Source organism: Taeniopygia guttata, chromosome 1 (assembly GCF_048771995.1).
Source record: "Taeniopygia guttata chromosome 1, bTaeGut7.mat, whole genome shotgun sequence".
Taxonomy (NCBI): Eukaryota; Metazoa; Chordata; class Aves; order Passeriformes; family Estrildidae; genus Taeniopygia; species Taeniopygia guttata.
This window is the reverse complement of record NC_133024.1, coordinates 17,292,667-17,316,500: the sequence shown is the minus strand read 5'-3', so window position 1 is coordinate 17,316,500 and position 23,834 is coordinate 17,292,667. Positions and strand designations below refer to the sequence as shown.

The 23,834-nt window shown below is 38.4% G+C and overlaps 1 protein-coding gene across 1 annotated transcript in view; it reads left to right on the top strand.

The window, feature by feature from the left end:
• Positions 1-338: 338 nt before the first annotated feature.
• Positions 339-23,834, top strand: part of ZNF654 (zinc finger protein 654) — a 30,261-nt gene continuing 6,765 nt past the window's right edge. Inside the window, exons 1-7 of the mRNA XM_030263993.4 lie at positions 339-530; positions 9,616-9,761; positions 12,670-12,751; positions 13,974-14,109; positions 17,782-17,984; positions 18,721-18,860; positions 22,878-23,019. Coding sequence (XP_030119853.4) covers positions 399-530; positions 9,616-9,761; positions 12,670-12,751; positions 13,974-14,109; positions 17,782-17,984; positions 18,721-18,860; positions 22,878-23,019 — 981 coding nt within the window. The 5' untranslated portion in view covers positions 339-398. The remainder of the gene's footprint in view (positions 531-9,615; positions 9,762-12,669; positions 12,752-13,973; positions 14,110-17,781; positions 17,985-18,720; positions 18,861-22,877; positions 23,020-23,834) is intronic.

The following is a 23,834-nucleotide window of genomic DNA, read 5'->3' as shown; positions in this document are numbered from 1 at the left end:
CCGCGGAGATGGGCGAGGCTTGCGCCCAATTAAAAGTGGGGAGAGGGCGTAAGGGCGCTGATAGAGGCGTGCGCCGACCAATCGGAGCGCGGGCGGTGGCGCTCAGCCGACGGCGTATCAGGCAGGCGGCTGCGGAGGGGGGCGTGACAGACGGGGAGAGCAGCCAGTGGAAAAGCGGGACTGAAGTAACGACGAGACTTTTCCACCAATCGCAGCGCGCTCCTGCGAAGGGGCGGAGCCAGAGGCGAGAGACGCATTGATGGACAGGGCGAGTGGACCAATGGGAGCGCGGCGCGGCGGGGGCGTGGCCGGACGCTCGGCGGCGCGGCGGGGGTGGCTCTTCCGGCGCGGCGGGGCGGGGCGGGGGCGCTCGGTACGCGCGGGGCGGCGGGGCCGCCATGGCGGAAGACGAGAGCGACCAGGAGTCGGAGCGGCTCAGCGAGGAGCTGGAGGCGCTGGCGGCGCCGGGGCTCCCGGCCGGGCTGCCCGCTCTGCTCCGCAGCCAGTACTACTGCCGCCGCTTCTGCCAGGTGAGCGCCGCGGCGCGGGGGGCAGCGCCGGGGCAGCGGCGGAGGGAGCCGGGCCGGGCCCGCCGGGCCGAGCCGCGGGGAACGGTGCGCGGCCCGGGGCAGCGCGGCCCGGCGGGCGGGCAGGGAGGCCCCGTGGGAAGGGAAGGGAAGGAAGGAGAGGCGGGTCCCGGCCGGGGCCGGGGCGGGAGCAGGAGCGGGCAGGGAGAGCCGGGGGCGGCTGCGGGACACGCGTGGTGCCCCCGGTGCTGCGGGCAGAACCATTCCGGGCGGCCTCGCCTGCGTGGCGGAGGGAGGCAGGGGGGCAAGAAGGGCCTCAGGAACAGTTCTCGACTCGCTGACCGCAGTAGACCACGGTGTTTCAGGATTTTTAGGGTTTTTTCCCTTGAAAAGCAGCGTTTTTTCGATGCGGGCCCGGAATTCTTGTGCTCCTCACAAGCCCTTTAGGTGTGCCTTGCAAAGTGACAAGCACCAACAGGTTGCTTTTCCTGGCTGCTTTCATCAGCAGGTGTGGAGGGAACATTAGTTACCTTTGGTGTATTCCGGCCACACCACTTACTGCTGCCTAAAAGACAGCCCAGAGATTATTTTATATAGAACTGCTTCATTTCACCAACTTTTTGACTTACCTCACCACTACAATTGTCTTCTGCCATCTACAGAATTGTGATGCCCAGTTGTCGCTTTGTTCCTGTTTCATCGTTCAGTGAAACGTCCTGTTTGAAATATTATTTACTGTCAAACATGCTTACAATAATCTCAGGGGGCATTCTGCTCACTAAGCCCATGGGTTGCTTTCTGGGGCTGTTGGTCCTTTCATGTTTTCTTCTGTTTCATGATCTCTCAAAAATTGTGGAGCCAGTAAAAGACAAAGCAAATGTTTTTGGAAGTTTGGCATTTTCTACAACTGTAAGGAATGACAGCTATGTTTGATTATGTTGGCTGGTTGGAAAGACATTTACTTTTGCTCAACCCTGGGGTTTTTATCTTAACTTGTTGTCTCTGTCCTTACTGTATGTTGAATTTATTGTGCTGATTAAGTGCAGACAAGGTGATAGCTTCATGTACCATGGGGAAGGTATGAATTAGTAGGAAATGGCAGAGGACAAGAGCAGATGAAGAATTTTCCCTTGGAATAGTTGTATCACATGTGTTTTATGTGTTATATATCTAATGTTGACTTCTGCAGATTTTATTTTTTTGTGTAGGGAGATTGCCAAAACCTCTCCCCTACTTTGAGCTGATGAACCCTCCAGAAAAGCAGACAACGTTCTGAGTATGTAAAGGGCTCTGCTCCTTTTCTCTTAAACTTTCTTTTCAGCAATGCATAGTTTAAATAATCTTGATGAGAGTAAGTTAATATATTAACAGCTTGTCCCCAGGGTTTCTTTTTTTTTTTAACTTGTTTTGTGTAAATTTGGCCTGGTGTGAGCAGCAGTCATGTGCTCAAGGTAATCAGTGTTTTGTTTAAGCATGTTTTTTAGCAATGGGTTTTTTCCTGCTGCTTTAACTATGCAAACACAAGATCATAAAGGTTGTACTGGTTTGAAAAGCCTGTAGCTCTGTGACATTTATGGGTTGACAACAAATGAAGTTGTGTGTGCTCCACATGAGCTCATTTTTCCTCCTGGGATTGATACTGTGTAATTATACATGTAATATATATCTGTATTTTTCTATCCAGATCTCCTGAAGGACATGTTTGGCTGCTGTGCAGACTGAGCCTTCCCACCTCACTCCACTTTGCACTGCTAACACAGTTTTGCTTGTCTTCATACTCGTTTGGCCCTTCTGAAGGTCCTAGTTTGCCTCCTGTGCTTCTTGTTTTGTGTCCTACGTAGATAGCAGTTGTAGAAATAGTTGCTTAGCGATGGTGCTGTGAATTTGGGCTCCCCAAAAGAAACATTGTTATTTTCAGAATAACAACCTATCAAAACACTTGGCTGTGCTTCAGACGTGGTGCTGGAGCTTGCTGTCACCTGAAAATAATGTTTGGATTGCTTGTAGTTAAGCTGATGAAGTCTGTGGCCATCTCTCAGTCAGAAGTACAGGAGAAAATAAGCAAGGTGTAAATGAAGCTTTTTGCAGTTTGTAGATCTGTTTTCTGCACACAGAAAAACCTACTGGTCTTTAAGGGAATGGCTTAGAGCTTGAAATACATTGGTGTGCACATCTTTTATCCTTAAGTGATGTTTGAAAGGTAAAAAAACCTGCTGTAAACAGCCAGATTCAGTTCTCTTGAGGCCTGTAGTATTGTAGCTCAACTTGACTTTTGGATCAATTAAGTACCAGTTAAAAAAGATGAGGTGTCAGGATTATGAGAGCATTTTCCATACATTTCTAGGTAATCACGATTTAGGGATACAAGATGCAGCTGGAATGTGGCATCTTGAAGCAAATTTATCGTTTTGGGATCTGTGTCTTGTAGGTGTTTCTGGTTGTAGAAAGTCATTGCACCTGAATCCTTCAAGGCAGTATGGAATAAAATGCTTTTTTGGAAAGTTATTTGAGATTGATGACATGGACAGAGCAGAAATCAAGCTTTCTATGGCAGGAAGGGAAAAAAAGACAGTTGGAAGATGAGTCAAGTGCCCAGCTTATGCATCTCACCAGCTGTTTCTGTGTTACTTTCTTCAATTTGCTGATGTGGCTTTTCTTCTTATTTGTGGAGTTCCAAGCTCACTTGGATGTTGGGAAAAGCAAATCTGCTGTTCCCAGCTTTGGCAGGCAAAAGAACAATGCATCTGTAACTACTTTGTAAGTTAAAGACATTTGAAAGGTGGTACCTAGAAGAAACTCCCTCAGCCTAAACTTTTGCAGGAGTTTCAGCTTGTGTTTGTGTGCAGAATTTGAAATTCTTTCATGAGGTTTCTCAGCCATTGAGAGGTTCTTGTGAGACAGAAATACAGATGGTGAAGGGCAGTGAAAACAGCATAGATGGTGACTTTTTTGGTATGAGGGTTAAAGGGAATACTTTTGTAACTGGAAGGACGAATTTTCAATTTTATTTGCCTTAAAAACAAACTTTAATGGCGAGCTGGAAAATGGATGTAGCTTCCTTCATTGCACTGGAAGTGGGTAGAGTTTTATTAACTAGAGAAAGAAATTTTTTTTTTTTTTGCAATATTTTCTCATAACTTTAAATACTATCCAAATATTACAAGTTTCTTGCAGCATTTCTGTAGTTGTCCTCAGGGCTGCATAACTGTACTAGATGTTATTTTATGTTGTTGATACTGACTGGAATAAACACACCAGGTGAGTTCATCTCAAGTAACAAGGTGATGCTGTGAGGGGTAAACACTCCTTGATCTGTTCTTCCTGTGGCATCAGCTTACAGCCTTCCAGCATGATCCCACTCCTGAAAGAAAGATTACCTCCTTTGCTTACATTAATTGGTGGAAAAACAATTCTTGGGCTTATAAAAAAGTTAAGTAGTAAAATATAGTAACACACCAGAGAAGATAGTGCTTCCTGGATTTATTTTAGCAGGCAAAAAAAGGCAGGGAGGGGTGTGTGACTCAACTGTTGTTCCTCTTGCTTTGTGGTGATGGAAGTAAAAAAATACACAACTTTAGATGTTTGTTCTTCTGACTTTGGGGTTAATGTAGTTTCACACTTCTTGTGCCTAAATTTGAAAGTATTTGCTTTTGTTTCCTACTCTGGACTTCAGATCAATAGTGGTTAAATTGTTTTTATATTAAAAAAGAAAAAAAGTGCAAAGAAAACATCCCCAAACCTTTAGGTTATGCCAGATTTTTATTTTATCAAATTTTGGACCTTTAGGATCCATATTTGATCTACATACACCATTTTAAGGCTCATCTACACAAGTCTTGCTCACATGAATGCTACTAGTGAAAAATGATTTCTTCAATATCCTTGAAGCTTATTTCTCTGAAAAGGCACAATCTGTAATTTTTCATCACCTGTTTGCTTGTGTAATAATTTGTGGTGTTGATGTTTTGGGGTTTTTGTACCTTTCTGAACAAATATGCTTTATCCTTGTTAATGGCTCAAATTTTAAGAGCACCATTGTAAGTAATATTTTACTTTTTCATGATTTTGAATGTTGATCCTGCTTGTTACGTGAAAGCTTGCAATGGGCCTATCATACATTCCAGTAACTAAATTTCAAAGAGTACCATGACTGCTTGAAACTATTTAAATTTAAAAATTAACCTGTCATGGTGTTTTTTACATGTGGGACTGGTGGAAATCAGTGTGTTCAGTTTATTTATTGGTAGTTTAGTATTATGTTTCTTGAGTTTCAAATGAATTCATGTCTTAAAGGAAATCCTTATGAAACAGATGTGGCAAGGCCATGTGGTTTTCGATGCCAAGGTGAGCTTCCAGTTGTGGTGAGGATTTACCTGTGTGCGCAGAAGGGTGTCTTTGGCCTGGGTTGGGTGATGTCACTCTGACACTTGATGGGAAAACTGATAAGGGTCTGTCCTGCAGAAGTGGGCTCTGGTGGGTGAAGTGCACTTGACTCCTTAGTCAGTTCAGGAGAATTCACAATAGCAGTTGATTAACAACCTCTTTATCTGAAGATCGACTCCTCCAGGTTCCCAGTCTCTGGCAAGCATATTTCTCTCCATCTCAGGATTTTTCATAGAGGTGCACAGAGAGAAATGAAAGAGAAAACAATTTCTATTTCTGCTCCTTGTTTTTTCTATGTGGAATGTGTTTGGAGAATTGTTTACCTGGAGTGATTGCTTGGTTGGATTCTGGTGAGGATTATTTGAGCCCGATGGCCAATCCAGTCCAACCCTCGAGAGAGGGTCAGGAGTTGTGTTAGAGAAAGTAGTATGTAGTTTTAGTTTCTTCCTTTTTATACAGTATATTAATGTATTTTAGCATAGTTGTAATAAAGAAATCATTCAGACTTCTGAATTGAGTCAGACATAGTCATTTCTTCCCATTGGGTTTGCCTGCATTTACAATACCAGTCTTCAGTGCTTTTGTCATTAACATCATAAAATCTTTTCTTATTCACATACTCTGTGTAGTTCTCATCAGCTTTTGTGCCTACTGTCCTTTAAGCTTTATCCTGGGAAATGATCTCTCTGTTTTACAAGTAGGATTAAGGAGTTACTATTTTCCAAAAGAAACATTTGTGCAATACATTGTAGGCTTTTCTTGATCTTTGTAATATCTTCTTACTTTTCTAAAACTTTCCTCTTCTACACTTTCAAACTTCTTGGTATTGCTGCTTCTCCAAGTTTTAATGCCTTTTCATGAACTATTGCTTTTGTATGGAAAAAGCTTCTCCAGGTTTTAATGCCTTTTCGTTAAATATAGCTTTTGTATGCTTGTTATTTTTCCTTGGAAAAATGCATCAGGATTATAACTTAGAAAGGAGTTGCAGTTTTTTATACCTAAGGGGAGGATCTCCATTGAGTAATGCTTCTGTCTGATGGCTTTGCTCCATGGGCTTCTTCAATTAGAGAAGACACATTTAGTGCAGGAGGTAATGCAAAAATCCAAAAGTTCTGTCCTTTTGTTTAGATGAGAAGTAGTAATTGTGCTTTTCCACTGATACACCTAATAAATTGTATTTTACTGGTTACCAGTGATGTGGATGTGAGCATTTGTGTGTTCCCAAGATTGGCAGTTCTTGTTCATATGTGAGCAAAACAATTCCTTTAGTTAGTTGACTTTCATTTGGGGGGGTGAGGTGCTAATGAAAAGATGAGTAGGAATATTTCTACTTTTCAATATATATATATATCAACCATAAATCACTACTCCAATCAGCCCAAACTGCTTTTCTAGAATTGATGTATAGTTTTCACTGTTGTGCAAGTGACAGACTATAAACACACATGACTTTTTGGCTGGCTAAATGTAAAGGGCATATGGTACCCAATCTTGGGTATTGTTCTTGGCTTAAGCAGGCTGAGGAGATGGATGAGATTTTGGTCATTAAGAGTAGGGGGAAAGCATTTAGCTTTAAGGGTAGAAACTTGTCTCATGGATGTGTCATGCTGTTGCTGGGTGATTAGTTTTCTTTTTGCCAGAAGTCTGATTATGTTTGGTTACTCCTTATGTAATATTCACTTGTGAATTTCAGTAAAGCCATTGCTTACATATTTTAGTATAAAGCCATTTTCAACTTTTACATGTAAAGTAGTATTTCGTATTACCCAAAAATCATAAGGCTTTTCCTACTCGCTATTTGAATAGTAAAATCCTTATTTGTAAGGACATGGTTGGCTTGTTTGTATTTGGAAACAAAACAAAATGCTCTTCATCCACTGAACAGCTTCAAAAGATAGTTAAAAAGCTGTGATTGTTTTTTATGATGTTTCCAGCAAGAGTAAATGTAGTATTACTCAAGTTCTAGAGCTGAACTTTGGTATCTGAGCTGCTCTAGTATTTCTGCTGATCAGGCAACTGTGGTGGTTACTTTTAATTATGAATTTGAATTTTCAGGCAATTTTGGTTTTTCGAAGCTTGTCCTTTTCGTGTTTGTCCTCTCATGTGACAGCCCTTACATATGTTTATTTTAATGAATGACAGCCACTGTATTTGCCAAGAAGCTTTCTATGTCTGAAAACTATAAAGGGAAAAACTCTCAAAATTGTTGTGAGCTTAATCCTGTAGTGACTTTACTGTTAAATCTCACAAGAAGCTATGGGAGGAACCTTGTTTGAAATCCTAGTAATGATAAACTTTTAAAATTGGTGGGGTTTTTTTGTTTGGTTTTTTTTTTTTTTTGGTGGGGTTTTTTTGTTGTTGTTGTTGTGTGGAGGAATAGGAAAAGCTGTAGCAACTTCCATCCTAGCACTGCAATAAAACATTTGGGATTTGTGTCCTGTGCATTTGCAAATCTAATTATTTGCAATGCTGTTTATCTAAAGTCTTTGAAATACAGCAAAATAACTTTATATGTGCATATTTAATCAGTTAAAATATATGTATAGAATTAATCAGTTATAACATAACTTCATATGTGCATATATAATCATTTAAAATATATGTGTATAATTAAACAGTTAAACATAATATTCCAAGAAAAGCTATTGTTTCACTGCTGTAGTCCAGGTTTTTAATTACTGCCTTGTTATTTTTGGGGTAAGCTGCCTTAGCTGTGTGCTCAGAAATTGTTGTTAAGTCTAATTTTGATTTTTTTTTAATTTGACACATCTGAGTCTTGGATTTTCCTCCGAGTTATTAAAACCTATTAAAGGAAGGGAAGCAGTGTATTGGCGTGGGAGAAAGGTGGAACTGAATGGGGGGGTTTGGTGTCAGGAAGATGCTTCAGCCTTAGCCTTGATCTGCTCTGAATGAGAGAGGGAAAACAAAAAGGCCCCATCCCTTCGTGGTTATTAGCAATGGTAGGTACAGACAGACTGGGGGATGATGCTTTTAGGATATTAAAAATTGCACCCTAACAGAGACTTTGAAAGTACCTGTTGCAGAAATTCACATAGAAAGGGTTGCTTCCCTTCGGATTTTCTTTCCTGTGTATTGAACAAGACCGCTGTGCTTTGACAATGTTATGTTCTTCATTGTGTTGAAATTGGTGTGCCTGTTCAAAATGTGTTGATAAACTTTTATTTGTGTTTTGCTTTGCAGTCCTGTTTCAAAGCATGGCGTCTTGAGTATTTTGTACAAAAAAAGATCTTGGTTTCTATTACAGAAAAAGTTATTCCATAAGATTACTTAAAAACAGACATTGAAGTATACATTATTCCCTACCCCTCCTTTGGTATAGAATGTGTGTGAAGTGTGATTTGGAATTTATTATTTTATACTTAGTTTAACTTTTTGTCCACACACTCCCCACACTTCCATCTTTTCCTAATTATTGCAAGTCTTCTGAGAATTCACCAGTTAGATTTCTTTTTTACTGTGGCTGATGAATTCATGATTACAGGTTATCTACATTCATGAAAAATTTGCTATTGGTATTTTTCCTGAGCAGTTTGGGATGGAGGGACTGTTACTGTGAATGTGTTTTGGTACATTTGAGTTGCAGACCAACTCAAGGTGGTGTCACTGCTGTGTTCCTTTCTCTGCTGGCTCTGGTATTTCTGAGGGAGAGGAGCTGGTGCAGGCTGGGACTGATGGCTTTTTCTGGGGAGAGGCTGTTCCCTGCCCATTAGTTCCTAATTGAGCTTACATTACTTCAGATAAGTGCTGGAGGTGCAGTGAGGGCTGTACAGTAGGACACAAAATGTTATTTTATTGCCTGCAATAATTTATGAATATACCTATACTTTGCCCATCAGGTGCAAGCATTGTGAAACATCCTGGTGGGAAGTGATGCTTTATTTCCACCTTTGTTTGACCTTTTGGAGGCTCACACCTCTAAAGGATGTTTTTTTCTTTCTGTCTGCTTTGTTTTTCTAAGGCTTTTGTGGTTTTCTATAAAAGGGACTTGGCTAAACTATTTCAGGGAAGTCTTAATAGATCTGTGAGGCAGAACTATCTTAAAAAATGTTTAGTTTCCTTAAGAGGAAGAGTATTTATCTACAAGTCTGATAATTCTTCAGTTGACTTAGATATTTGCTGCACTAAGCTAATAGTTTTTCAAACAAATTACAAAAATAAGTTTGGAAAACTTAGACTCTACATACAAGTATGGATCCGTCTCAGCTGCTGTTGCCTTAGATCCATCCTAGGTCTAAATAAAGCCAAAATTACTCATTTGATCAGATAAGGAAGAGTGGCTGGAATGTTTGTGACTCTGACATAAAGGCTGGAAGAGTGCAGGTTACTCTTTCCCATCTTGGAAAGCTTTTAGACTAGAACGTTTGGATGTTGTTACAGACTCTAATTTGCATCCCCTTGCAAAACAAAAGCTTGTATTTAAATGCAAAGAGCAAGTATCTACTGTGGCACCGCATAAGAAGGTGGTATTTCCTGTCTTATCCTCTGAAAAGAATAGCTGAAGGTCCCTTGTGGTATTCCTTTAATGATATAAGTCATAAACCAGAAAACAGTCACATTTTTTAGGTTACAAACTCTGCTCCTGAGGGGGAATACAAGGAGCTAAAGCAGGTATAGCGTTAACTGCTTCTTTCTGACCAAGGGGAATGTTTTGCATAATAATCTGTATTTCCATGGTTTTGCCTAGGTTGTTGAAGACTATGCTGGGAGGTGGCAGGTCCCTCTGCCTCAGCTGCAGGTGCTGCAGACGGCGCTGTGCTGCTTCACGTCTGCCTGTGTGTCCTTCCCAGCCGAATGTGAGCACGTGCAGTATGTACTGAGTAGCCTTGCTTTGTGAGTACTTCTTCTTTTTTGTTATTCCTTCCTTTACAATAGCATAGCAAAAGGATTTCAGATCCTCAGAGCTCCCCAGAGGGCTTTTACAGGTGGCGTAGCTACACAGAATCAAGAATTGCTGACTAGAATTTGGTTTCGTCTTTTTTATGTCCTTGTTTAATATTCAGGTTGGCTATGACAGTGTTTTGTCATAACTGATGTCTGGCAAAATGAATAATGTAAGAAATAAGAGATCATCATAACCTTATTTTGGAGTATTTGAACACCAGCCTTTGCCAGTAGATCATTTAAAATAATTTATCTCAAATTTTTACTTCTGTACTTTTAGTGATGCAATAAGCTAAGTACTTCCTAAGATAAATTTCTTAAGAAAGAAGTCAATTACTTAAAATTGTATGGATTTTTATGTTTGAGTCATCAAAATGCTTGTGGAAATTACTTGTCGTGCAGTTAACTGTCCCAGAGTCACGTTCAGCTTCAAGAATTCCAGGAATGTTGTTCAATGTTGTCCAGTGTATCAATGTTGCTCTAATTTCAAATCTCTTGATGCATTGGTCATTTTCCCACATGAAGGTGGGAAGTGTCAGGGTAATAAGTACATAAGGAAAAAGAAATGCTGTCTTGAAGTGCTGGTGGAGCTTCACTGTGGACACTTCCTGTTTTGTGTGTGTGAAACAGTTTGACAGAGGGCTATCATATTATGCCATAAATTTTTTGGCATAATATGACCACAATTTTTTAAGGAAAAAAACCTACAATTTTTTAAGGAAAAAACCTACAAAGTTCAAACCACGCTTATATGTACTTGTAAATAGCAAAGCTTGGGAGGTAAAAAGCTGGAAATTCGGGTATTGTTTTGGATGGATACATTCTGATAATCGAGAAGTAAATTGGTCACTGAGTTCCTGTCACCCTTGTCTATTTTGATTTTTGAGACTGGGTTTACTCCATGAGATTTGCTTCCATTCTAGGATGTCCCATTATTTATTCTTCTGTCTGGCTGGCACAGTTTTGCATGTGATGTAATATAAAGGGATCCCAGGGCTGCAGTTACCTGGGCAACCTTGCTTGAATCTCTTGAAAATTCACCGTATATTAGGTCTTAGTTCTTGGAGAGCAAAACTCTGCCTGACTGTATTGTCATCTTTGAGTGAGATTTCCTTGGTAACCAGACAATAAACTGTTAACAGGAGCACCTGGTTTATTTCCTATACTTAATAACCTTGCTATTCATATCAAATGAAGCAGCATCTGCATTAATATCTGGGGGTTCTATAATGGTGCCACACTTGTGGTTTTAGGCAATCTTCTGATTTCAAAGCAGTGATGTGATCAATCTGGATGGATATAAATGTGGATATGCAGTGCTGCAAACAGTTTTGAAATAAACAAAGTTGGAACTGACTGTAGTAATTTTAACTGGGACTGGTGATGAGGAAATAACAATATTTTGATGGCTTCTTTTATGTAGGCAGCGAGTAAGTGCATTGATAAAGCAGAAAATTGTAGTTTAGACTTATCCACTACTGATTTCAGATTTTTTTTTTTTGCAAGATTCTCTTCGTTTTAAATCAGTCAAAGCAAATTTAAATGCAGGCATGCATCATTTACTCTAACTAGTTTTGTCTTATTATTTAAGTTCCAGTTTGGTTGCTTGCCAGATCATGATGTGACTCATGGCTGACCTTTCCTGAGAGTCAAATATGCTGCAGAATTTTGTTTAACATGAAATGAGCTAATGTCTTTTTAGAACCATGTACTTATTTGGGTAGGGATTGTTTTTTCATTGCATATTTGAATTGAGATTCACAGACTTAGCCTTGAGAGAAATTCTGTCACTGAGCATAATAAGTTTGTATCTATTTCTCTAAGCCTGTTTTTGGCATAGCTAATCATTGGTTAGAAAAAATAAATTACTTCAGCATAATCTATTGGAAATCTAATTTTATGGTACTTTTCCATTGTTCCTATGGAAAACTTCATTTTGTCTGTGAGCATTAAGACTTTTTTTCATGCACTGTATTCCTGAAAATGGTACTGAGGAGAAAAAAAATGCCTTTAATTTGCACAATATTTTTTGAAGTCCTGTCTGTCCCTCGGAGAGTTGCTCAGTTCTTGTCTGCTGCTCTTGACTTTCTCAATCAGCAATTGCAGCTCATTAGTGTAGTGCCTGCCTGGTACTTTTTCCAAGCAGAAAGGAAATTTCTCAGAATCTTCAGGCAGAACAGTAACAGTTGCACTGCACATCCACGATTGCCAAGTTTTTGATTGGATTCACTCAACTGCATTATCTGGAAGGAAGCTTTTATAAACAAAAACCTGAATTGAAAGGAGATCTGGAAAGCTGCTTTTTACCAACCTCTCTGATTCTGTAACAGGATTTAAAAGAAATAAAATGCTAGACCAGTATTTTAAGATTATAAAAACCATGGAGGCCACATGGTTTCTTTTGCCCATTTCTGCCACCTCTTTTTGGGGTAAGACGTGTGAATTCATCTTGCTGGACAGAGACCTGATCAGCTTAAAAACTTGGTGGTGGTAAAATTCAAGTTGTATGAATTTGAGTGCCACACAGAAGGTGAACGTAGTTTTGTTTGCATATTTGTACAAGAGCTGTCCTTTGCTAAATAATCTAAAAAAGCTTTTTTTGAAAAGATAAAATAATTATTACCTTTAAACCAAAATCTTAATAGAGAGTATTCAGTTATGGCATGACAGGCTGAAATTAAATAAAGTGTGTTTGTAGAAAGTGCCACCAAAAACCTTTGAGTGACTCCACATGGCACAAGTCTAGAATTCACAGAATTTCTAATTTTAGTTTGAGTGCTGCTAAAAGTAAGAAACTTAGAGTAGCTTCGTTTTTTGAATGTGTTTAGTTTGACTTGTCACTACTTCTGTTTTTTAGGAGTTTTTTTGAATTGCTGCTGTTCTTTGGAAAGGATGAGTTCTATGAAGATCCTTTGAAAGATATTTTAGGTTCAATCCAGGTAGTGTTGCCTACTTTCATATAAACTTTTAACATTATTTTAGTAGATATAAAGGTAGTTTTTGTGAATATGACGTGGAGGAAATGTGCCGTTATAGTGAAAGAAACTCCGCTTGTTTGTGTTTTTAGAGCTGCATGTCATTCAGTTAATGACATGATATCTCATGTTTCCCCTCTGCTTTTAAACACTAAATTTGAAATTGAAGCTTCATCTCAGTGAAGACTTCAGGCCAGCATAAAAATGGATAGTTTAAATTGTTCTATACTTAGATAGATTGGGACAGAGTTTTCTATGTCTATGTACAGCTACATAAAGATAAATGACCTTGAATTTAAAACTTGTTTTGCCAGATAAGTGTGGGGTTTGGTTTGTTTGGAGTTTTTTTTATACCCAAAGGGATTTTTAGAGTTGTACCACCATGAAAGGAAACTTTGTAGGGAAAGAAAGGCTGAAAGCCTGGATTGTGTCTCTGTTAATACTGCTTATGGAACTGCAGTTTGAGTAAAAGCTCTTCCTTTGCTGTTTTTATGTTGATACCTGTCTGTTACTGCTTCTCCAAATTAATGTGCCAACACTGTTTCTGGATCAGTTGTGTAATATGTGGATGGAAGCCATTCTAGAGAACACTCTCATTACTAAAATGTTGATTAATGGTGGTGTTGACACTTTTACAGCAAATAATGCATGGGGATTAAAGGGAGCTTGACATGTGAAAATCATGGCTGGCTAAAGCATTCCATGATATTACAGGCAAGCATAATTCCTGTTATGTAGAGATCTGGAGAAAAATGGTTGCTTGAGGGCTGGTGAGTCATGGCTTAATTCAGTTTTTCCCTCAGAAATCACAAATCCAGCTCAACATGTCTAAATCTGTGCAGGCTGCCATGAGGTGAAGGCTTGTCTCAGTGTGTGCCAGTAATACCTCCAATCCAAGTTAGCTTTGCTTTGTTATACAAATGGAAGGCTCTTTCTGAGGGCTGTAGAAGCCATGAATTTGACCTTCAACAGTTCTGTACTGCTATTTGTAGATAGTATCAGTTGTTGCTTTAGGACTTTCTGTATAATCAATGAAAGACTTTTTAGCTCAAATTATTGAGTGAGAAAATACTCAGCCATACATGGGTTTCTCAGTTTGTATCTTTGTTACTTGGTTTGTATCTTTCTAACTGTTTTTAGACAACATCTTTTCATTCTTTCTAATTGTTTCTCTTTTTACTCTTAGGAATGTCAGAACCTTCTAAATAAATACAGGAATTTGAACCTGGAACTAGTGACTCGAATCATTCGAGATGGTGGACCATGGGAGGATCCAGTATTACAAGCAATTCTTAAAGCAAAGCCTGTGTCACAGGAATTAGGTACTTCATTTATCACAGTAATTTTCTAGAGTAATGGAAAATGTGTTCAGTTATGCTTTTGTAAAATATATAGGGTCAGGTGTTATCTGCTGGCATTGCACAGTGTTTTAACTATTCTTTCTGTAGTAAAATAGTTTCCTTTTTTGTTTTAAAGAAAGCTGAATTTCTTTGCTAATTTAAGTCTGCTCTTACAATGTAGAGATCATATTGGTCAGACACAGGCAACTATGGAGTAGTTGATAAAATTCATAGGGTGGATTTCCCAAATCTAAGTGTACATTTAAAGCATGGAGACCAACTTGACTTCAGTTAGACTCCAGAAATAACATGTTTGGAGAGGATCTGATGTCTATTTGTCTCCTGGCACACTGACTCATTTAATTTTTCTCTTCAGTTGTAAATAGTTGTGGCTTTTCTTGGTTCTGTTTCCAATGATGCCCATGGCTATATGTGACAGCTGCTTTCTTTTTATGGATATGTAATTCCTGGAGCTGGGAAAGGTGCAGTGCATGGGAACAAAATCACTGGAATGTTAATGAAAGTCCCTAAGAGGAGAAATAACCCAAGCTACAGTAAAGTCTTTACTAACATGTTAAGCAGCAGTGTTCACAGGGGAGCTCTTAAAAGTTGTTTTTAGTTTGATAGTAATGGGAAATGCCAGCTTTTCTCTAGTTATTAGGATGTAGTGCCTGATAGAAACTCATCACTGTGTTTGTGACAGTGTGTTCATTGAGAGAAAGGAAGAGCATCAAAGTCAGGACAGCACAGTGAGCTGCTTCCTTAACCAGAACAAGGGTTTTGATAGCAAATTAACATCATTATGCCTTTGTTGTTCTGTCTCTTTTGTGAAACAACTGCTTGAGCATCAGATTTACCCATGATTTTTATTAGATATCTCAAAGTTATGGGCAAATACCTACAGAAATAAAGTGAAAACCAAGATGAACCTTGTTTTGTTCTGCATTGCATGATTTTGGTGATTATGATGGGGAATTAAGTCTTGATCTCCCTCTCTCCAGCAAAGAATTAGTTTAGTCCTTTGCTGTAATGATTCTCTTGGTCATCATGAGTCCTCTGTGATGGGTAATAGTTTGAGGATGTTTGTTTTTAACCTGGCAGAGCAAGAATGAGACCCGTTGTCACTAGATGAGCACTTAGTTCCCTTTTGTTTCAGGCTGCATCTCCTTCCCCTCTGCTGAGAGATTTTCTCTCCTTTTACCTTGGTATCTTCACACACACCCTTGACACCTCTCATCTGTGCTGACAAACATTTTATTTTAGATAATTTATATTTTGAAAGCCTGTTGTTTCTTCCTCTCGCTTCCTCTAAAATTTGATTCTTGTGAAGTCTTATACAAAGCAAACATCCTGTGCTGCTTTATAGGCTAGCAGTGTTTAGTGTGTATTTTGAGACTTGGTCATGTAGCTCCCTCAGGGGTTATTTAAATAGGAAAAACCGCCTATGATTGCTGAATTGCCAACCATTCCTTGCAAAAATCAGTTTGTGTGAACTACATAATCCTGTCCTGGATTCAATAACTCCATGGACAAGCTTAGACCAAGACAAACCTCTCTGTGCCTGTCTTTACAGGAGTTGTAGTAAATTTTCAGATGTCACAATCTCTTAGGAGACGGCTGGAAACAAAGCAGTCATTGAGTTGAAAGAAAAATAGTAGGGTTGAAATATAGGAACAATCAACTTGTAATGGACTAGGGAGAATAAGGTGGGCATCTAGAAGAGAACATGACAGAGTGCAGTCAGATGGAGCAGTTAATGAGTTTCTGAGGTTGATATCTGTTGCTCTAAAGCATAGCATCACTGCCTGGGTAAGAATAAATGTTGTTTCTTAGTGTCTCTCAGGCTTGGTCAAACACTCCTGTAGCTGGCAGTTGTCTCTTGTTTGGGGGGTTAGGAGAGCTCTGTGTGCTGCTCTGGGAAAATAGGATGTTCCAGGACAGGGAGGGAGCACTGCCCTGCCAGCAGCATCAGTGTAACTTTGCAAAGGAGGCTGTAGGAACCCCCATCCTTGAAAAGCTCCTGCTGGCAGTGGTGTAGGGTGTGGGGATGCCCTTCCCTGGGAGAGGAGGCTGTCAGACTCTCATTTCTGGAGCAGAAGGCACCTGAGAGTTCCCCACACCAGATGGGAATGGTAGAACAGGGTGAGTTGTGCTGTGCAGTTCTCCCTCCTTTAAGGGAAAAGGATGTTACAGACACTTGTTAGATGGGCAGATTTCCTTACCAGTAACACTTACCAAAGCTGAGTATTTCCAGCCTTATCTTTCAGTAATGCTTGCATACAAACCAGAGGATGTGGTTTATTATCCTAAGGGTGGTAATTCAGAAAAGCAGAGACCTTTACTTGGCTCTAAGGACTTTTCCATATAATGACTTTTTCTTGCAGTTCATTACCATTGGACACTGGCTTGCCTTTTAGTCCTCTTGTTTCTGAGCTTGTTCTCAAAAGTGCTAATGGATAATGGGAATGAGCTATTTCTTTCTTACAGTGCATCTGTTAACAAATCAAATTGAAACCTGACACCTTGAATTACACTGCTTAAATGTTCATTAGCATGGAACACTGCTAGCTTGCATAAAAATAAAGATGTTAGAGAAATCGTGGGTTTGAGGGTAAGGCATTATTTCAGTCCTTAAAAAAAAAACCCTTTAATTGAAAGTTTATTGTACAAGTAATCTCTTCATTTTGGGAAAAAAATTCTTTGTTCTGCTTGTGGATTTTAGTAACCATTTCTTAAGTATCACTTTAAGTTGCTTGTAATTAATACAGATTCATTCTAAGGGATGAACTATCAACCATCACTGACTTTAAAATTGATAATCTCATTTTCTTTCTTTAAAACATGAAACACTAAAGTTGTAGCCTTGTAGCTGGTGATATTTTAACTTTTAATCCACAGAGATACTACAATCTGTATGATCTTTCATAATAAAGATGCAAGGCATGTCTTCTAGGTTTTTCGAAATTTCTAGTTACTTCAATGTTGAGTATTTTCAGTATCTCACTTGAAATTATTTTCTTCAAATATTATTGTTAATATTAGTTTTGAGAGCTGAAAAACAGATTTCCAGAAATTAGGAGCCAGAATTTAAAGGTATTTATATAGGAATTGTACCTAGTAGAACTTTCAGAGGAAGATATATTTTCCAAGCAAGCGAAATCAAGGCATTCAAAGCTTCTTAAGGCACTAGCATGTGAATTGTAGTTAACTTTTTTCACCACTTTGAGGTCTTACATTTTAATGGATAATGAGTCTCTTGAGGTTTTTAAAAATATTTATAATTATAGCTTCAATCTTATGCTTCTGACAGTCACATGGATTCTACTGCTGAGAAAGGAGGGAATTTTCTTTCTTTAAAATGTTCGTATCTGCTTCTATATAATATAAATTTTACCAATCCTTTGCAGCACCTTGTGTTAACTTGTTAGAAACAAAATACTGAATTAGATTACTGGTTTAAGAAAAATAACACTTTGTTTCCAAGCAGAAGGACAGATTTCTTATGGTATTTAATTTAATATTTGACAGACTTTTTTAGCAGAGCCTTTATTTTTTCTTGATATTATTTGCTATTAAAAACAACATTACATTTAGATATATTTGTTGTTTGGACTTCATATTCTAATTGCCTTTAAATCTTTCTTTTCTGTGCAGTTAACAAATATTTAAGCTCTGAAAATCCACTGTTCTTTGAACTCCGTGCCAGATACCTTATTGCCTGTGAACGCATCCCTGAGGCAATGGCTCTTATCAAATCTTGCATAAATCATCCAGATATCAGTAAAGATCTGTATTTCCATCAAGCTCTTTTCACCTGTCTTTATATGTCACCATTAGAAGATCAGCTATTCCAGGAGGTATTGTTTGTCAGTATACATTTCTTTTTTAAAATGAAGTGGTGCTTTATACTTGCTGTGTACAAGTTGTCAAGAGGAGCATGTGGAACTCTGATTTTGTGGAACCAAATGTCAAAATCAGGCAGCCCCACTGATGTTGCTCAACTTAGTGCTGGCTTAAGCTTGGAAAAGTTGCATGTGAAGTGCATACAAATCTTGTTGACCTACATGCAGTTTTTTGATCAAGTATTCTTGTAGATATAGTTCCTAAATATTTTGTAATTTCAGTGTATTGACTATTTTGCTATTGACGATTTTAGTAAAAGCACTTGAGCCTAATTGATGTTAATCATGCATTATATAGCTTTGTTAAAGTTTTTAATGATGCCCCAATATGTAAAATGACACTTGAGCTAATTGTGGCCCTATTTTATCACTGATAGCACTTAGTAGATAACAGTGCTTTTCTTAACCTTGTTTTAAGAGCAAGCCACCAGAAAGTGGCAAGAATAAACAAAAAAGTGCTTTTGTGTTCAATTTTAATTTCTCATACAATTATTCTGCTGGTCACTACTCTAAGAAATATGAAAGAGCTTGAAATACCTCCAAATTCTTTACTTATAGATGTACACAAAAGCCATTCCAAAGACATCCTGTGTTAATAGCAATTCCTGAAGTTTTTAGTAGAGCAAGTTCTGATTGGTTTTGATTTCATGTCAGCAAATTGATCTAAATCGATTTTATTTTAATTGTATAGCACTTGTTGAGGACTGATTGCAAGAGTGGAATTGAGATCATCTGCAACACTGAAAAAGAAGGGAAGACTACCTTAGCCTTACAGCTTTGTGAATCCTTCCTAGTCCCACAGCTCCAAAATGGGGACATGTATTGTATATGGTAAATACTTTATTTCTGGGGAAGCAGCTGAGCAGAAAATACATGCTTATTGCCAAAATGAAAATCACCTAACTTAAAAATACAGATAAAAATTATTTTTAAATGTTCCTGGTGCTTTTGTTGTGCCTGTTTGCCCTTGTACACACAGTCATAGACAGGGTAGCCTAATAGCTCATAACTCAATATTTGCGGTTTCCAAGTAACAGAAAAGTGAACCTTTACATAGCTTACCTAGAAATGTAGCATTTATTATTGGCAAAACTGTAACGTGTCACCGGTGTGCCTAAAAAGAGATTATGTGGTGCTGGAAATGTGCTGTTAATTATGGAAACTTGGATGTCATGAACAGAGGTGTATCACCTTGATGTGGTTCTCTAGAAAACATTGAAGATGTCCTCATACACATTCAATTATCTTGTTTTTAGGGCTAAGAAGTGTTTTCTAGAGTGTTGCCAACAAATTTCATCATTCTGAGGACTGAAAGATGGCTAAGGAATATAATCCTTCTGTTGAGCCTGTATAATTTCTGTACCCAAATGAACATCTGCATTCCTTGATAAAATGTGTGTTGCTTTAACTACATAAACAAAGCATCCTAGCAAGGATTTGATAGAGATCAAATTATTAATCTGTCTAACTAACATTTATATTAAATTCAGGAGCTGCCTTGGATATCTGTGTTCAGATTCCAGGAAATCAAAAAGCTTTTGTTGTCTTGAGAAACTAATGGAAGTTAGATAAGATAATGTTTACTTTGGTATTAATATTTTTCCTTAACTACTGGACTGTAGGAGGGGTAATTTCTCAAAACCATTGGGATTATGATTATGACATCCTTTTACAGTGCAATGTGTTGGTAATAGCTGCTGACATTTTTCATCCAGTCTGTCCAGGAAAAGATGGACAGGACTCTCCCCATAGGAAAGATGAAGCTGAATCAAAAAGGTAGAGCTTGTGTGAGCTCAGTGGGAATTGAATACATCTTTGCTGATTTCTGCCCAAAAACTTCATCTCCTTATTTCTTACTAGGAAATTACAGGTGTAACCTCCATGGATTAATGCTTTTTGTTTGGGGGGGTCAGTTTTGGAAGAAGTGCGTTTTCAATACTGTATTTAAAACTGCCTTTTGCTGTAATAACATGTTGACCTTGCTCTTGCCCAGCTGATTGAGTTTTGCATCATCCATTTTTGAAATTGCTGTTCAAAGCAAGATGTATCTCTTTTTGTTATGACAAATCAGATGTCAAAGATGAAATCCAGTAGGGGCTTGAGTACTGTATGATACCTGGTTTTCAGGGAAATAATCTTGGCATCTCTCAGTACTTTAATTTATTCAGAATGTAGAACATGAGGATCTTTGGGAGAGAGTTCAGAACAGTTCTGTCTGTGCAGCTCAAACAGATACATCATTCTTCTTAGATGCTGAGCCTTTACAATTGTGTTCCCAACAAGAACTCCGTGTAATACTTAATAACTCATGGAAACTGCAGCAAAGCTTGTGAAGACATGACTATACTGTAGTCCAATTTTTTGAAGAAATTGGAGCCAGGTTAAATTAACCTACAGTCTATTTTTCCCCAGGGAAGATTTTTAGTGTCTCCAGCAGAGTATAAATCATCTCACCTTGTCTGGAACTGAGGTCCTTGCAGATCTAACAGAGATCTAGCTGCTAACACTACAAGCAAAGATAAGACAACAAAACAGATTAGAAAGCTGTAAATAGCAGATATTTGCTACAGCCTAAATGAAATCTTCAAGCTAAAACCATTAGCTGTCATCTTGGAGGAAGATGAACTTTAAGGAGCTTGGTCACAAAACTCAGATTTTCACTGATGTTAAGAATAAATTCTATATTAAGATGAAGAAATAATTTTTCTGAAGTGAAATCATCAAGCAAGCTGTGCTTGGTCACACTAAAAATATTTTTTGTGCGAAGTAATGGTACGAAATCAATTCAGAATACTTTGTATCAAAGTGTTGTCTCTTCAGGAAAACACACAGTATTTTGGAGCAGCCATAGATGGCCTTCCTTCTCTGACAGATTTTAAATGCTATTTTGGCTGTTTTCAGTTGATTCCTATGCAGTAAATTCAGTAAGTCAAAGTATTTTTACCACAGGCTTGATCAGTTTTTTGGTCAAGCATGTTCCCTACTTATTAAGAGTAGCAAAGAGTTTAGATCCAGCTAAGTTAGGGAGGGTTTAACCATCATTTCATGTTGCTGCTGGAGGCACACAGTGGTTTTGGTATTTTGTAGGTAGTTAATAGGCTGGAATGCATGATTGCCTCTGGTAAAGAGGTGCTGGGTTGTGTGATCTCCCAGTAACAATTTAAGTTGTCCCAAAAAAGTCAAATGGACTTGAAAAAGAGAAGCCATTGTATTGACACAGAAAAATAAAAAATACTGCTTCATGTCAGGGTCTAGGTAAATCGTGGGTAACACCTTGTTCTTCAGCCATGAAGCCCTTCCTTCTACTTCCAGTTTTCTGCTTTCCTTTTACAGCTCTTTCCTTGTGCCAAGCACTTGTCTGAACGTACAGCAAGCCCCTTCAACCACTAATCTATCAAGAATAATTTAATTTTTCTCACATTCTCTGGGATTAGTATTGAAATGGCTTGCTCTGAAATGGTGTGAGACAATGCAGAGAATGAGATGGATTATTGAATTGTAACATATAACAGCAAAACTACTTAGTTCTTACTTCTGTACTTCAGGCTGAGACTTCTATTGAGTTGTTAAGAAAGGTTTAGTGCATGAAGACACTAATTTCAAACTTGCGTATGAAGTTTGCAAATATGTAGGATTCAGGTTTCCAGCCTGGTAAAGGCAGAGGTGAGCAGTTTGTATCTTTAGAAAACCAGAAAGACTTTGTGTGTAGTGCTGCTTATAGGTCTCCCTTTTCAGTTTCCCTTATAAGCTTGATCTCTTTCAGCTTTAGTTATCTTGGGTTCTGAATGAAAGAAAACAATCAAGGTCTCAATGTCAAGCAGAATTCGAGAGCTGTTCTGAACTTAAAAGTAGAGTTGGTTTTGTCGTAGGCAGTTCTGTCATTTCCCTTCCTTCAGCCTCGGAGGTCACTAAGATAAGGTTAACCTCAGAAGGTTTGTCTGACTCTGGAAATCTGCCACATATTTTGTCAGTAATCAGGTTTGTTTTCTGAGGGAGGAGCCTGCTGGAGTAGCAAATATCTTCCTTCAGAAAATGCAAGTCAGTGGGTCCTGCTTTCATTGTAATGCTGTGGTGGGATTTCTCCAGAGTCCTAGCTAGACCTAGCCTTTGTGTGAGATCTTAGTGCTGGCAAAAATCTTAGTGTGACTAAAAGTTAGCCCAGTTGCCTTCCTAAGTCTCTGAATTAAAGTGCACAGAACTTTGATGCTCTAAGTTTCAATTAGCTCTATTTTATAGGCTGGCACATCAATTGAGCAGAGTTCAGCACTAATCTGTTCTTACAGACAGGAATGTTATTTAACTGCAGATCATAGAGATGTAGCATAGCTGTAGAGCCTGAAAGTTTGTTGTAGCTGCTCTAGGCAGAAAATTGTGCTGTAATAAGTGGAGAACATCACTATTTCCTGCCACATCAGGAGCTTCCTGTGCTGCTTCCATTTTTCACATTCAAAAGCTTCTTTTCCTGAAGGACTCTTCATCCTTGTACTGGAAGTGACTTTGTGCCAAGAACATACAGATGTTTATTGCCTGTGGTGTTGAGGGCTAGGTGCTGTTCCATCTGATTTTATTGTGCACTTCTCTGAAACTGAGCTGAATACATGAATGTTTTGTTGAATATTTAATTGGTTGGTGATAGGAGATACCCTGAATGTTTTAACAAAGTAATTAAGTTGCATTTTCCATTGTGCACATTGTGTACAGGTGTGGTGTTAATTAGGTCAGTATTACACCCTCAAATATGATTTTAATCACAGAATTTGCAAATAATTTGCTTTAGTAATGCATTGTGCTTAGTGAGAGAGTTCTAAAACTCAATGTAACTGGAATATTTTATTCTCTACCTAATAGGGACCTGATCTTCATTTGGAGTAAACTGCAGCTCAAATCTAACCCATCCAAACAAGTATTTGTGGACCAGTGCTACCAGCTTCTAAGAATTGCTACAAATGTCAGAGTAATTTTCCCTTTCATGAAAGTCATTAAGGATGAAGTAAGTTGTGTTTGTTTTCACCTCATCTACCATTCTTTTGGTAACCAGTTAAAGTAAAAAGAAGTGATGTTTATATTGTGTAATGACTACTTTTGGTGACGAGTTAAAAAAGAGGGGTTAGGGAAGGACACAATATTATCTTTAAAATTTTTGCCAGCTTCCAGAATGGGCTTCAATATTATGATTGCTTGTGTGGTTTTAAGGTTTATTTATTTAAACTGATTTGAGTTTTTCTGTTTCTGCAGCAAGTTTGAGGAATAAGTCCGTGGAATAAATGTGAATGATTTATTGGTTGGGTTTTTTTTCAGCCTGACCTCTTAAGGAAATAGGATCTGTGTAATTGTATGTACCCTTCATCCTTGTTAAATTCTGACTCTCTTTACCAATTGTAATCAAATCTGGAAAAAATGGCTTAATATAACATAAAGGAAAAGGCAAAATAATACAAACATTATTTTGCTTCAGAAAATTGTTCTGTATTTCATGCTTCGTATCTCAGTCTTGTTCTGCCCCATCTGCAAAAGATGTCATGTGCAATGCTTTGCACACAGGCCTGAGAGTTGTTTCCCAGCAAATGTTGCTATTTATCTTTGACCTGGCTTAACAGAGCTCCTTCATATTTTATGCCCTAAATGAATTCTAAATTATTTTGTCAGATCTCACTGCATTAATTTGTTGCTGTTCAAGGGTATGTATTCTAAAATGCTTGTGGTGGTATTACTAATTCTATCTGCTTCTTAATAGTCTTGTTATTTTAAGAATTTCCTACTTATGGAGCATTGTCTGTATTTGTTAAAACCCAAATACAGGGGGTA